Source organism: Plodia interpunctella, chromosome 16 (assembly GCF_027563975.2).
Source record: "Plodia interpunctella isolate USDA-ARS_2022_Savannah chromosome 16, ilPloInte3.2, whole genome shotgun sequence".
In the NCBI taxonomy this organism is placed as follows: domain Eukaryota; kingdom Metazoa; phylum Arthropoda; class Insecta; order Lepidoptera; family Pyralidae; genus Plodia; species Plodia interpunctella.
The window spans coordinates 1,295,553-1,311,247 of record NC_071309.1 but is presented as its reverse complement, the minus strand read 5'-3'; the positions used below and the strand labels follow the sequence as shown (position 1 = coordinate 1,311,247).

Here is a 15,695-nt window from a genome sequence, read left to right as displayed (position 1 = left end):
AATCAGCAAGGACCTGAGTGAGATGCTTTTTAAATAAATTTAAATTTTGATCTTTAATTTGTTGGCGGAATTTTGTTATAAATTTTAGGTGCCATACATACAATACTTTTACTGAGTAATGCCGTTTTAGAAGGGTGTAAACATAGCCTATAATTATCCCGATGATTTCTTAATACAACATCACAAAGGCGTGGGAATAAATGGGCATTATTACATTTAACAAATATTGCAACCTCAAGCTATTAGATTAAGCGCTATAAAGTTTTATAGCTAAAACATCTTGCAAAAGATAAGTAGTTTCGAAACGATTATTCGGTGGCGATTTACCAAAAAATAATAATTTCAGATCAAGACAAGTCAACGCGTGGGTTATTTCTGTCGAACAAGCCCTTTCAAAAAGTTAATGAAATTTACAAATCAAAATTCTGATTCGAGTGCTCAAAGGAGAGGGAATTGTTTCGGCGCAAAGAAAATTTGATTTCTATCGTTTAGTCCTATTGGTACCCCAAAATGTACCCCATAGTGGTATGGGGTATCTTTTTTTTAACCAATATTAGTGGTTCTGGTGAAAAAAAAATGTAATTCTATCTTTGCTTTTAGGAATGGATTTGTATGAAGGGTAGAATTAACCGCATATAAAATCATCATCATATCGAGTATGTTATCGCTAACACTGGTGTCAGATTTCATTCAAGTCGCCTAAAGGCATCTGACATGACTTTTACGACTTCTTACCGCCATCTGGTTGGTGGCAGGTAGTTGCACACACAATAGGGAACTAAATTATCCATCAGTGTACAGGTTTCCTCACGATGTTTTCCTTCACCGGAAGCAAGTGGTGGTCTATGAAAACTAATATGCATACCCACATAATAATATGAGTCAGATTGGTATACAAACTTATATGTCACGAGTAGGATACATACCTGAGACCTTTCGATCCACAGGCGGGCGTATCAACCATTACACCATCACCGCTTCTTACATTCCGCATATATGTAGAATAGAACTACTTCATAATGTGTGACTCCTGCTAAAGCGTACCTTAGGCAACTGAGGTATAGAAAGGATTAACAGCCGGCGACTACAACAGCATTTCCAAGGAAAGATGACATTAGACAGTCGGCCGTAAAACCACAGTCTGTGGAACTCGAATTAATTGTTTTCAAGCCAACTTTGTTAAAGTCCAGACCCCGCTTGAAACACAAATTAGTAAATAAATAATAATAATAAATATATTAGTACAAATCACACAGATTGAGCCCCAAAGTAAGTTCGAAACTTGTGTTATGGGATACTAACTCAACGATACTATATTTCATAACAAATACATATATAGATAAACATCCAAGACCCGGGCCAATCAGAAAAATATTATTTTCCATCATTACTCGAGCGGGGTTTGAACCCGGGATCTCACCGTCACCGAGGTCGTCAAAAATTAATCATAGAATTGTGTGTGTGGCATCACAGCCCAGTATGTCACCGAGATTGGGTACAAAGGGAATAGATTCCAACGGGTTCGGGCCTGGCATAGACTAAAACGAAAACGTAATTTATCGTTGCGAAGCGAAAGCCGTCGAGTGACAGGAAAGACTTCGCAGATTTTTATGAATTCTCGCTTCTTACTGTAATACCGCTTGTTTAGACTTGACGAGTGAATTAACGAGTTAATTGAAGGATGTTTAACTTAATACTGTACCTTGTAAGAGTATGTTTTTACTATTAAACCAAACAAAAGTTAATAAGTTTAAACAACAGATGGACTCAATGATTAATTTTGTTATTAATTACTATTTTACTTACCTTACGAACCGGTACAAATATGATGGAGAAACAATTGTTTATCTATTGTGTCACGATTAATCGCGATCGACGGATTAATTAGTTATCCGTCGATCGCAACTTATAAAAAGTACATAATTGCCCTCGCTTATTCTTACAAAATATTTTTCTTAAAAATATTTACCATTTCTATAAAAAAATATATGTTTGTAATCTAGTAAATAAATTGTACGATTTAATGTTTCGAAAATAGTAAAGAATTTAAAAAAGAAGACAAGCGAATAATTTTTGGTTGAATATTGAAATAATAAAATAAATAATAAAATTCGTTTATTTCGGATCACCAGTAAATCCATAGAAATGTTAGTACCATGACTTATTAACTAGTGTTAGTATACAATAGAATTTTCTTAAAATTGGAGAGTAGTTATTCTCCGCTACTGTTCTTAAAATGCCATTGGGACTGTCTCTGACTCTTCTCAATAGCGAGGCTGTTTTTTTGCGTATGATCGCGTGAAAGCCATCCGTCCGAGCTTGCGCGAACATTTCCGACGCACTGCAGTACCGAGGCAGACCCAACAACAAATCATCTGTTCAAATTTAGCTAGTTAACTCAAAACATCATTTCGACCAAACTCGTCTAATGCGAACTGTGTACTTATACGTGGATATCTGCTGAAGATAAATGTTATTACGCCACATAAGGATTAGTTTTATTAAAACCTTGCTATAATGAAGTATCTCAATTATTTGACACTAGCTTCTTAGGCTTCGCTCGGGTAAAATCTTAATTAAAAAATTCTGGACTTAATCTTGAGGGTTTCGTCTGTAACTGTGCCAAAATTCATCAAAATTCGTCCAGTGATTTTTCAGTTTATACCTGACAAACAAAACATCAAAAATACAAATCTATCCTTTTTATAGTATTAGTATGGACACATGGACAGTGTGGATAGTGCGGACTAGTGTCACACCCCGCTCTGGCTTTGCGTAAGCGCAATATTTAATTCCATTCCTTTATCAAATATCAACTTATGTCACACCTAAAATATATCACTATTCATCATAAACATGCACAATATAACACGAATTTTTAAAATTAATGATAGCGTAATTCCATTTCTTCACAATAGTTCGTCTTTGTTCAACAGACAACAGATAAATAAGACATTCTGTTTTCAAAACGAGCTGTCACGCGCACTGTCGTCCAATAAGCGATCTGCTCGTTGGCACTTTCAATTATTCACCAATCAGACATAATCTGACGTCTTGCTCGTTGACAAGTTAGGGAGTTAGGAGGAAACTTTGTCCATTGTATAGATAGACTATAGTTTCTGATGTTCATCGCATATAATCAAATTCAAATTATTTATTTTTTACATTAAATTCCTTAATGTACAAAAAACAGGAACCTTAATGTACAGAAATTTATTTCAATATAAATATACATATATGTATCTCTTATTCGTTGTCCTCATTTAGAATTGTTTTTGTAGGTACCTTTTTTTTGTTGAACAATTGTCTATTTACTGACGAATAATTTTATAGGTACTTACTAACCTAGTTGTATAATAACGAAGTGTTATTTTTTAATGTGTAACAATTTTTATCCCATAAGACTAGCCTCGAACTTACTTTGGGGCTAGCTCAATCTGTGTGATTTGTCCTAATATATTTATTTATATATTATGAGCTAATAAAATCGGTGCGCTCCGTGGAATACCCGATATTTGTCACATGAAAACAACCGACGACGCTTCGTTAATAATTCCTCATCGTGATGGGTAAAAGAAGCTGAATTTAAAATTTTCCCCACTTTACGCTTTGTTTGAGAGAGAATGGGTGTCAAATACGAAGGTGTCTACAATTCATGGAAATGAGAAAGCTTCGTAATAAAGAGGCTTGCTCACTAACGTTAAAAAAAAAGTATTTTTTTTTAACTTAGTGAGCAAGCCTCAGCAAGTTGTTTGCTGATAATTGATGCCCTTCACCTGCAGTCGTCGTCACGCCAGACTGTATAATGGAGGTCCTGGATTCGATCCCTGTCAGTTCAAGGTGGAAAATTTTCTTTTTCATATTGACTTGGGTAATTTGTGTTTGATTATCTACATTATATGTGTATGTTATTTAATAGAGTATTGTGAGTTAGTATCCCAAAGACAAGTCAAAACTTACTTTAGGGCAGTGTGTGATTTTCCCCTAATCTGACGACGATTATTCTATTATAATGAGAACAAAATAACTAGATGTTATTTTAAAACGAATTTCGTCACAATTTAATTGTGAATCTTAATTTTTTTGTCGCATGTGTATGCCCCTTAATGTTGTTTACGTGTTAAATATATATTTTTTCACGCCTTAGCACAAGATGTCATTTTCTTGTCGTATGCATAAAATGCATAAATAGTATTTCAAGAAGCAAGTTAAAAACCAGTTTTTTTTTGTTAGGTACGGAAAACATGGGAATATGCTTAAGTCAAAGGCAAGTTTTTTTTTTTACTTCTCGGTATCTGGGTAAAGAAAATCCTTAATTAAGTATTAATATCCAATGTTAAAATAGCGAATTTAATGCTGCATAGCTCCCAACTGACTGTTAAAGAGAAACATAGAAATAAAAGTTTTTTGACGATCTCCGTGGCGCTGTGGTAAAGTGCTTGCCTCTGAACCGAGAGGTCCCGGGTTCGATCCCCGGTCGGGTTAAGATGGAAAATGATCTTTTTCTGATTAACCCGGGTCTTGGATGTTTATCTATATATGTATTTGTTATAAAATATAGTATCGTTGAGTTAGTATCCCATAACACAAGTCACGGACTTACTTTAGGGGCTAGCATCTGTGTGATTTGTCCTAATATATTTATTTATTTATTTTAAATTGTACTCGCCTCCATAATAAATAGGTCGCAGCTTTAAATTTAATATCTCAATCAAAATTGTATTAAAAAAAAAAAACAATGTTAGTGAATGTAATTTAATTACTATGTACATGCTACTAACGCGAATACTATGAATATAATAAGTATGTAAAATCTAATCTATCTAGTCTCTTCTGTAATAAATATGACATATCATATTGCATCAAGATTTCTCTAACAAAAATAAAAGCTTGATCATAATCAAGCTTTTATTTTTGTCAGAGAAATCTTATTTCAAAGTGTGACAAAAAATAATTTCCGTTGAGGAGTTCCCACGTTTGGAGCCATTCCTGGGTGCGACATCAGGTCATGCTTATAATAATAATGTATTGTGATCAAAACTAAATGTGTGTACACAATTTCAGCTCAATCGGTTGAAGATATCTGCTTCAAAATTGAGTTGCAAAATTCCACCCGAGGGATATAAGACATACGTACAGTCAACAGCAAATCAAGTTACCCCATATTAACCTCTTTGGCGGGGTAATAACGGCAAGTTTGCAGTGATTTTGGGTAGGTTGTTGAGCTGTTAACTGTATTTAATCACATTGCAAGTTAAATGAAAGCTCGTAAAAATAAAACAATCAAATTCTTGCCAAATTAACATTTCATATTCAATATAAAAAGCAACCCCTTTCAAATTAACAGGTACACGAACAGGTCACAGCAATCAACTCGTCATCAACAAGGTAGTTTACGAGACGTGAACCGAAAATTACTTCCCGTCGCAGTTTGCGTTTCCTTTCCCCTGGCATTCCGCCTCAGCGGTCAAAGAAAAAACAATTCTTTATAGCGTACGCCATTTTTCTTTATCTTTATGTTAAATAATAATTGCTCTGTTGATTTCACGCTCGAAGGCGGAAAATAGGAGTACTAATTACTATAAGTCTGACGATTATGTGGATGACAATAATGTTTGGCCCAAGCATGTACGGTGCAGTATCCTCACAACATATGTAATTGGTTTATGATATTATTACGTACGTGTTGTACATTTAGCTTTTTATTTTATAAATATATATGTATATATTGTGTGACAATTTTCAATAATTTTATTGGAAATTCAACTTTTATTTTATTTATTCATTCAAATTTTGACATTTTTAATAATGATGTAAATTCGTCCTCCTAATTTTTAATATATGTATAAGACCTATATTTGTTAATTGACGTCCTTGGAGAAAAGGCTGCGGTGAAGTTTGTTGCGCCGCTTCTTCTTCACCTGCGCTTTGGAAGCCGGCAGTAGACTTAGTTTAAGTAATTTTTGACGTCAATAAGTGATATATATCATCCTAAATTGAATAAAGAATTTTGAATTTGAATTATAGTATGATTTGATATACATCTCATTGATTAATTGTTCCTGTATTTCCATTCGCTCCTGCAGTCTGTCTTTATCTTCTGTTTGTTGCTTACATATGAGGTCCCTACATTATGAAATTGGCGTTTGGTATAGGTGGTAACAAAAAGTCGAATATTTTTTAATATAATATATTTATTTAATCAAAGTAAGAACCATTATTGTCTATGCACTTTTTTTTTCTATTGCACTCGTAGGTAGTTCATTGATCCCTTTACTAAAAAAACCATTCGGACGGGAAGCAATAAAATCTTTGAATTTTTTCCCTTGGAAGAAGTTATCCAAATTTCGTAAAACATGGTAATCTGTTGGAGTAATGTAACTTGTGAGGGGAAATTTGTGATTAAAGTGACCAGTACAAAAAAACGCCAATGTCATATGTAAGGACCTAATAATTATGTGCAATATAACTATATATTTAAGTAATGTTTGCATGTAAGTTTATTGTATTAATGTTTATGTAGGTTTATGATATTTATGTTAAGTATATTTATATATTAAGTCTATTTTTACAATTGTCAGTTTAATCCGATACGCATTACTGTATTTCCTCGTCTAGCAATTTCCCTAAAGGTTGTCTGGAAGAAATTGCTTACAGCGATAAGGCCGCCTTTTACACAATGTATCTATACCATAATGTCGTGCTATGTGTGATTATACATTTTGTACTTATGTATACTATGTAATTAATTTGTGCAATAAAGAATTGTTGCAATTGTTGCATTGCATTGCACTGCATTTTATTGTGGCATGAATATATCGTTATATTTGGATTTTTGATATTCCTGAGCAAGGTGTATAATTTGTTATATTTTCACCCGAGCGAAGCCGGGGCGGGTCGCTATTTAGCTAAGGCACACGGATTGTAAAATCGCATGTAATAATTAAATTGTCAATATCAATTAAATCTACATTGCAACGTGCTGCGGTCGGCTCCGATGGCCTTAATTAGAAATAATTATAACCCTGATTAATTACTTTGTAATGAAAGTAGAATATAAGTAGAATATATATAAGGAAATTAATTTTATTTCTGATACCATTTAACTTTTGTTTTTTAAATTATAGAGAACTTCACGACAATGAACGATTCTTATTATACGTTAGTATTTTTCATATTATCAAGTTTAAAAAATATTCATAAAATTTGTATTATTGTGTGTGAAAAATCTATCGAGAAAAGGATGGTACGGCCATGCCTCGTTTTTTGCTCGACTTGCGGGGGCACTGCCGTGCCCCCAGATTGAGATCTTTGATGCTAAAAGTCAGGTCGAAACAGTAGAATAAGCGATAGGAAAGTAGTTTAAATATGAAACTTAAAAAAAAAGTGAAAAGGTAGATTAATATAAATATAGTAGACATTTTGTATTGTAAAATTGGAAAAGTGTTAATCTCAGGACTCGGGACCACCATTTATTTTCACATCTAGTTTCTTCAAGGAAGCAAGCGTGGATAAGACACAGCGATATGTATTTGTTGAACAAATGTTCACACCAGTAGTCGTTTATTAAAATTTCATTTTGTATCATGTTCTCACCGTTTTTATTTACTTTCATCATCAGATATTTAGCACACTGCTGGAGCACAGACCTTCCTTATGCATTATTCATCCAGGTGTAGGTATGATGAACACGGGCGCATTGCAAATTAGCAGGTTTCATCACTGCTTATACGACCGGGGCCAACGGCTTAACGTGCCTTCCGAAGCACGGCGGAGCTCACGATAATACAGTTTTGGTCACCCATCCGGCCATTGTGAATGTGATTTAACTGCCGCTATCACAAGCAGGGCACGCTAACCACTGTGTCATTGAGCATCTCGTTTACTTATTCGTATTTATTATTCATTGACTTCCAGTCAAAACCCTATAAGCCGCAGACAGTATAAAAACATAGCTTTCGGAATGACACTAGTGGCAGTTGGTAAAAATGTGTGGTGGGGGTACCAGCCAAGTGAAAACATTTTTGTTCGCCTCAATGCTAAATTGTGGGTTGTAATGGGACACTTGGCTACTTTCCTTGAGATTTTATATGGCTATTTGAATTATGATTTATTGAAGAAATCACATTTACTTCTGTCGTATTTTATTAGTTTGGCTTTGTATTCAATCGTTACTGTAAGTACCTTTAATAATTTTATTATAGTTCAAGAGTTTTAAGGCTTGCCCATTTAAATTTGCCAAGGAAAATTTTTAGTTTTTTTTTTTAGTTTCCAGATCTAAATCCAAATACACATTTATTTTACTGTAGACATATTTCGATTACTAGAACAGAATTTGGTTTTCAGATGAAAATATTAACCGCGCAAAGAGATGTGTACAGAGTTTGTGTAACGAATTTCATGAAGGAATTCCACTTGTACCACTTTCAACATGAAAACAAATATAATAAAAAGGTATAAGATACAATATTATCAGGATTCGCCGTTAACGGATACGTCAGCGTACATTACACAAATTATCTTTGATACAATAGTATATGAAGTAGATTATACAAATACTAATATTAATTAAATCTAATATTAATAGTGTAAATAAAGAAATGAGACTTTGTACAGGCTACTAGTAAAAATATATAGGTAACTTTATTGTCAATAGAGACTCTTAGTAAGGTTTGTGCTTTGAAAATAAAGTGGGTATTATAAGTGAATATTATGAGAATTTCATTAAATGAGACTTTGTACAGGCTACTAGTAAAAATATATAGGTAACTTTATTGTCAATAGAGACTCTTAGTAAGGTTTGTGCTTTGAAAATAAAGTGGGTATTATAAGTGAATATTATGAGAATTTCATTAAATAAATGTATGTCACATATTTATTACTATTTTTAACTTAATAGTTATATAACTACCATATAAATTGTAAGTTAATCTATACTGCATGCGTGCTATATTAATATTATTTCAACGAACTTGGCTGCACTCACCACCGTGCGCCTCGAACTAATTTGTGAAAATTTCTAATATTATTTTCTCATCTTTTTCAGAAAGCAATCAAAACGGAACGTTTTTCACTCTTTATCCAATGTTTTCTCATATTATCCATATTTCTAGACGCGCTTATGTGGTTCATCACTTCACTGGCAAAGAATACAATTCACCTAGAGGAAATACATAACAAAACCATGATATTACAGGGTGGCACGTATATATGGATGCCTTTCGACCACACATACAATTTCAAGAACTGGATTCTATTGGAAATATTTTTCATGACTTATTTGCAATTTGGCATTGGTTTAGTGATATTTTGCGTGGATATAATGACTTTTACATTCATGTTACATTTGATTGGCCATTTAGATATTCTGAAAAATGATATTGAAAGCCAAGATTGGATCGGCTTGAGCGATTTGGCTGTTAGACAGAAACTTGTGGATATACACAACCGATATACATTTATCAAGAGGCGAGTATGCGATATTTTTATCTATTTTTGTGAACTTTATTTCAGATGAAATCACAAAGACTAGACATACAAGCTTAATTTAATTTATAATGGTAATTCACAAGTAAACCTTAATAAAAAAATAACAATTATTATCATCATTTCTATAATTTCATTCTGAATCTATAAACGACGTGTATGAGTTGTAGAAGTAATAAAAATATATAAATATATATTTTTTCAGGAACTTCAAGACATTCGAAGCGGCTTACGGCATAAACATCGGCGCTATATTTTTATTTAATTTGATTGCAGACAGCTTACTGATGTATCTTCTTATGTTTAACGTAAGTTTAAAATTATGATTTATGAATAAACTAGAGACTCGACCTGGCCCACTCGCGTAAAATCATAATATAATAATAATCCTACTAATATACTCGTAACAAATGCGAAAGTTTGTGAGGATGTGTTTGTGTGTGTATGTTTATAACTCTTTCACGCTAAATCTACTGAACGGATTTTGATGAAATTTGGTACACTGATAGAATATGATCTAGAATAACACATAGGGTACATTTTATCTCGAAATTTCCACGGAAGCGAAGACCCGGGGCACAGCTAGTATAACTATAATATAACTATTATTATAAATGCGAAAGTAAGTTTGTTTGTGACCACTTCACGCTCCAGTTATGAAACCAATCTTATTGAAATTTTGCATACATGTAGTTTGAACTATTTGAAAAGATCTAAGCATACATATAGACAGGCAGCGGGAAGCAATTTTGTTTTATACTATGTAGAGATCAATACTCTTTTTATGTTGTGTTGTTCGTTGTCCTCACTGAGACAAAGAGGCGCGTCGCGACGTGAAAACATTAAAAGAAAGGCCGTTTTCTACTACTGTTTTCTGCGCATACTATACAGGATAAAAACAAAGGGTGCTCCGCGGAGCCCTAGGGCTCCTTAAAGCATATGTTGGGGCTCCGTGAATGTATTGGTTATATTTAAAAAAGTACCAAGTAGACTTATATCGTGAAAAACGCACGTATAAAATTATTTGGGAATATGATTTACAAAAGTTATTATCAAAAACTATAAAATATATTCTTGTATGATAACGTTAGCTATTGATACAGTTACAGTTAGTGCATATAAAACTAGGTTTTGTATTAATGAATAATTATGTGCTCCAATGAAAGCTTAGCTTTTCCAAAGTTTAAGAACCACTATTTTACGATATACAGACAAGTGTAATTGAAATGAAGTCAAAGGAAAAGTTGTGTTTTTAATTAATTAAAAATCTTTACCGACCCGGGGGCCAAAATTATTGCACAGAATTAAATGATTGTTTCTTTTGTACTATTTCTATTTACAACATATTTTTATGTACTATATAGGTTAAAATTAAAACTACAATAATAAATACTAAATTAATTTCAATAAAAAATTGACACTAAATCGCCGTCGTCGTGCGGTAAAGTTCCCGGAAGGCTGGCGACATTTCCTCTTTGTATGGCCAAACTCGAACGTTGGCCAAAATAGTCACCGGCCCTTGGGTCCCCAGAGACATCGACCAGGCGTGCGGAAATTTCTTTGTAAAGGGTTTTTGCATCCGCACCCCAAGGTCCCAGGGTCTCTACAGCAAAAGGCGTAATGGAATGATGTATGGCTCACCCAGAGATGAATATTTACGCCTTTTGCCGGACACTGCCGTCTACGAAGCCGCACCAGCCTTACAGGCAGTCGCTGCTACATATTTTTCTTTTGTTATAGGAAAAGGAAAACCAAATGTTATATTTCATTATGGCATTCTATTTCTTTAACATCCTCATTGCCTTATCGTATGCTACCGAAAAGATTCGTAAATTGGTAAGATGGCTTTACACTTTGTATTTTTTTTTTCTCAATAAATATAGGTAATAGGGCAAATCACACAGATTGAGCCAGCCCCAAAGTAAGTTCGAGACTTGCGTTATGGGATACTAACTCAACGATATTGTATTTTATAACAAATACATATATAGATAAACATCTAAGACCAGGGCCAATCAAAAAAAGATCATTTTCCATTATGACCCGACCAGGTATCGAACCCTCTCGGTTCAGAGGCAAGCACTTCTTCTTTTCGTGTGTGTTATTGCTAACATTGGTGTCAGAATTAATTTAACTCGCCTAAAGGCAATTTATATGACTTTTACGCAACTTTTATGTCATATAGAGGCAAGTTGTCGCTTATAAACAAGTGAACTTAATTTGTTAACCAGTGTGCAGGTTTCCTCACGATGTTTTCCTTCATCAGAAGCCAGTGGTGGTCTATGAATACTACTTTATATGAGTCAGATTGGTATACAAACTAATGTGGCGGGAAGGTTGAGTAGGATTCGGTCAATCACGGTCGGATTGTTTTAACCACTTGACCACCACGGCTTCTATTAAAACGCTGAATTGATTTTACTCCGATGCCATGATATACATGGATCTTTATGCCAAGGTAATATCGATCAATTTGCAATGAGTTTGGGTAGATTGATGCGCTGTCGACTGTACATGAAAATAGGAATACCGAGGCAGATTTATATCAGGCAAATAAAAGACAAAGTGGGTGATTTGCTATAAAGGGAGAGCAACGGACGGAACTGAAATCAATTTATTTAAAATGTTCAGATTGTAACGACCCGTGGAACAGCGCTATTAATCGAACGTGATTGGTATAAGGCTTGACAATTAGGTCCCACCAATATGGTAAAACCACATTAGTACTTACCCAAGATTATATATATATATATATATATACTGTTTGCATGTGACGATATATAATGACGATTGTACACAACACTTTCAGTAAACATAAATGTTTACTGAAACTGTCGTCATTGGGATTTCAGAATTACAAGATGTGCAGATTGATTAGTAATTTAAGGTCTGTAATCTGTGATGTACCTTCTATAAATATAGATAAATAAATATCACAGTGTAGCACAGATAAACACTACGAGGATTCCGCTTTCCGGTAATTATTGTAAATATGTGTCTGTGATTTTTGTACTGAATAAATGATTTAAAAAAAAGTCAGTAGGTACTCCACAGATAAGAGGTTTTACATTGTCTTGTCTGAATTTTGCTGTGTGTTGAACTGGAAAATATTTGAATGCTAAGGCGTTAGTATACAGAAAAAAGCTCAAGCATTCCACCAGCATCGCTTATGATATCTAGTAAGATTTTTATATCTATGGGCGGAACGGTTGAAAAAAGGAAATGAAAAGATGAAAAGTACCTAGTATCAGAGTGGTTATTTAGAATATTAGCAGCAGACCCCATGATGGGTATTTTACGGCCATACCTTTTAATACATAGCACCTTTGCCATATTTCAGTATAGTCGTCGGGTGAATTTCCGAGCGTTCTTACCGCTGTCAATTTTTAACAAAGAAAAATTTAAACAAAGACAAGAATCAGTCTGTATCTGACTTTAAATTCATTAATATGTACTGTGATCAATGTCAATTTTATGAATGATTGATTTTGGAAATGATTCCTTCCTCGAGAAAATTGACGGATCATAATGACCGTGCGGCCGCAGCGGTCGAAACGCTCAGAGGTTCACCCCGTCAATCAACACGCGCCCGTCCAATATCTGTACCCGAGTTCGACTTCCAGAGCGAGCAGTGCGGGCTTATTGTCTTATAGCGCCTCGGTACTGTCTTCCTAGCATAGGGAGGTATTCTACTCATCCAGTTTTTGATATATTGCTATCACTTTCGTAAAGCTGCGTAAAATAAAAGATAGCTATAATATTTGACAGATAATTCGATGAGGAATATCTAAGCTGTAAGGTAGCTCGCCGAGGCGCTATGAGACAATACTTATGTATGAGAAGAATATCTTAACGAAGACTGGCTTAGATAAATTTCGATTTCCATAGATACCTTTTGTACCGAAGGTTTTATTAATCTGTGACGGTATTTTGTATAAGTGCTGTGAACATTTCTCATCGGATTTCAGAGCGAAGATGTTTTCATCGCAATTTATTCGTGCCCATGGGAGTCGATGGCGCTCTCGAATCAAAAAACGTTATTATTGATGCTTGTCCAATCACAAGAGCTGTTGGATTTCAAAGCTTGCGGTTATTCTATCGGCTATCAGCCCATGATTAGTGTAAGTAACTTTATATTATGTTCACACAAAGGCTTGAAAATAGATCTCATGTTTGGTATTTTTTCGCTTTCAATAAGTCATTTTACGGCAAAAAACTGAAGGACGCGGCATGGCAGCTGCTACTCACTCACTCGCACTGTCGACTTAGTCTAATGTTAGTGTGTGGATATTTTTTTCGATATACGTATCTATACGGGCAGACTGCGAGAAATTTGTAATGTATTTGGTATAAAAAGGGCCATATAAATATTAAAAATATACAAGTATTTTATAGGTAGGTATTTTTAAATATTTTTCTAAAATCAGACCTTGCATTTCAGATTATCAAAGCAACATTTTCGTACTACGTGATGTTGAAGGAAACCAATGAATGATGATATTAAGAAAATAGAACAAATATATTATTATTATTATAAATAAATAAATATTAAATGCTATCATTTGCACTAAAAAAACATCTTTGTATCAATTATCATGTACAAAGCCAGGAACATTGTTGTGGGTTTTCGTAAAATACTGGCCATCATAACATTGATCCGTTACGAGTCGTAACGCTAAGAAGAAAAATAATAATCAAATGAAATAAACTTTTTTCGAGAATTTTCATTTTCACATTACATGAAATAAATTCTTTCCTTTTTCTAAAAAAAAAAAAAAAAACGTTTACGTAAATAAAACTGATCAAGCAATAAAATGCTGCGTGCGGTTTTCATTGATTTAGCATACTGTCTATATTTGGTTGCAGATTAGATTGTCTGATTTCCATCCAAACTTTTCGTTTCGATTACGCCAAACAGTAATAAAAGGCACACGCAACACAATACAACATAATTATGAAACACTATAGCCACAACCAGCGGTGTTACCCGCGTAATTATTTTTAAGAAATACTTGCGATTTTTATGCCCAGTCGCGCCATTTGCTTTATAAAACGCCGTTGACTATCAGACTTTTTGACGAAATTGACTACGGGAATCGCCTACTTTCAAGATAAAAAAGTACCCTATGTGTTAATCGAATATATCTGCTACCTCAATAGCAAATTTCATAAAAATTTACTCAGCCGTTTGCCCGTGAAAAAGTAACAAACTATCGTCTTTGTAATGTTAGTGGGATTACACAGTAAAAAATACACAGATATATAGAGAGAATCTGTGGACCATACCATGTGGCCAGTCTGTGCCATTTAATGGTACAATTAAACCGCCCTCTTTAGAATAAAACATTAAATCGTCTCCGAATAGGCAATACAAAACAAAACAGCATTATCAGAAATAGATAAATTAATGATGAATCACGTTTCTGAAACACAATTCGAACGTCTAGTAGATAAGTGATATAGCACTTCTACTTTTTACTAATGACCCATACTAATCCACTATGTTATAGTGTGTATAACTCGGTAAAGTTCGGTTGAAACGCCAAAGCCAACCACAGCATTATTAACTCCGCCGCTCCATTCGTCAGTACGGCCACCATCAGGGCCGGATTCAGGAAGCGGAGGGCCCGATCGCTGAACCCCCCTTGGTTCAGCGATCGGGCCCTGGTTGAGATCCGTAACTAAAATATTTTTTTTGGCCGCATTAAACTAGCGATTAACTAAAAACATAACAATAATATTTCTAATGTAATTCTTATCTTGTTGTTTACTATGTACTTCATGAAATCCTAGTAATAAAGTTACAAAACATTGTAAAAAAATGCGATGAAATCCATCACCTATGCGTTTGAGTTTTATGTAAGATAATATTATATTTTTATAATTTTTCAAGTTATTTCCAGTGTGTACGTTTTTGAACAGATGTTGTCTCTCTGACAGCAAAAAAATTAAACCAAGAAATGAAATTACTTGATTTAGCCTTTAAAGGTTTTTTCTTTTATATGCACGCGGCTCAAGAGCCATGCTAGATTCCAATCTAGCATGTCAGGGTCCACCCTTGATCCGGACCTGACCAGTACAGTACGGTGGTGTTAGAGCGAGCAATTTGTTCGCGGTCTCACGTGTGACTGGCTAATTGCAGCACCGGACTAAACCGCCTAAAGTTGGGTTTGGTCCACGCTTACTGATATATTTGGATGAGTATGTGA

General features: G+C 34.3%; 1 protein-coding gene across 1 annotated transcript; it reads left to right on the top strand.

Annotated features, from left to right (window-relative positions):
• The first annotated feature begins 7,132 nt into the window (after positions 1 to 7,132).
• Positions 7,133 to 14,123, top strand: LOC128676345 (uncharacterized). The gene is made up of 8 exons (XM_053756408.1): positions 7,133 to 7,161; positions 7,918 to 8,176; positions 8,347 to 8,454; positions 9,047 to 9,468; positions 9,692 to 9,794; positions 11,227 to 11,322; positions 13,455 to 13,607; positions 13,928 to 14,123. The coding sequence occupies exons 1-8, from the start codon at positions 7,142 to 7,144 to the stop codon at positions 13,979 to 13,981; spliced, it is 1,215 nt and encodes a 404-aa protein (XP_053612383.1). The 5' UTR covers positions 7,133 to 7,141; the 3' UTR covers positions 13,982 to 14,123.
• Positions 14,124 to 15,695: the final 1,572 nt, after the last annotated feature.

Coding starts and splice junctions, on each gene's coding strand:
- LOC128676345 (XM_053756408.1), top strand. CDS start 7,142: ATGAACGATTCTTATTATAC. Junction 7,162..7,917: donor ATGAACGATTCTTATTATAC/GTTAGTATTTTT, acceptor ATTGACTTCCAG/TCAAAACCCTATAAGCCGCA. Junction 9,795..11,226: donor TGTATCTTCTTATGTTTAAC/GTAAGTTTAAAA, acceptor CTTTTGTTATAG/GAAAAGGAAAACCAAATGTT.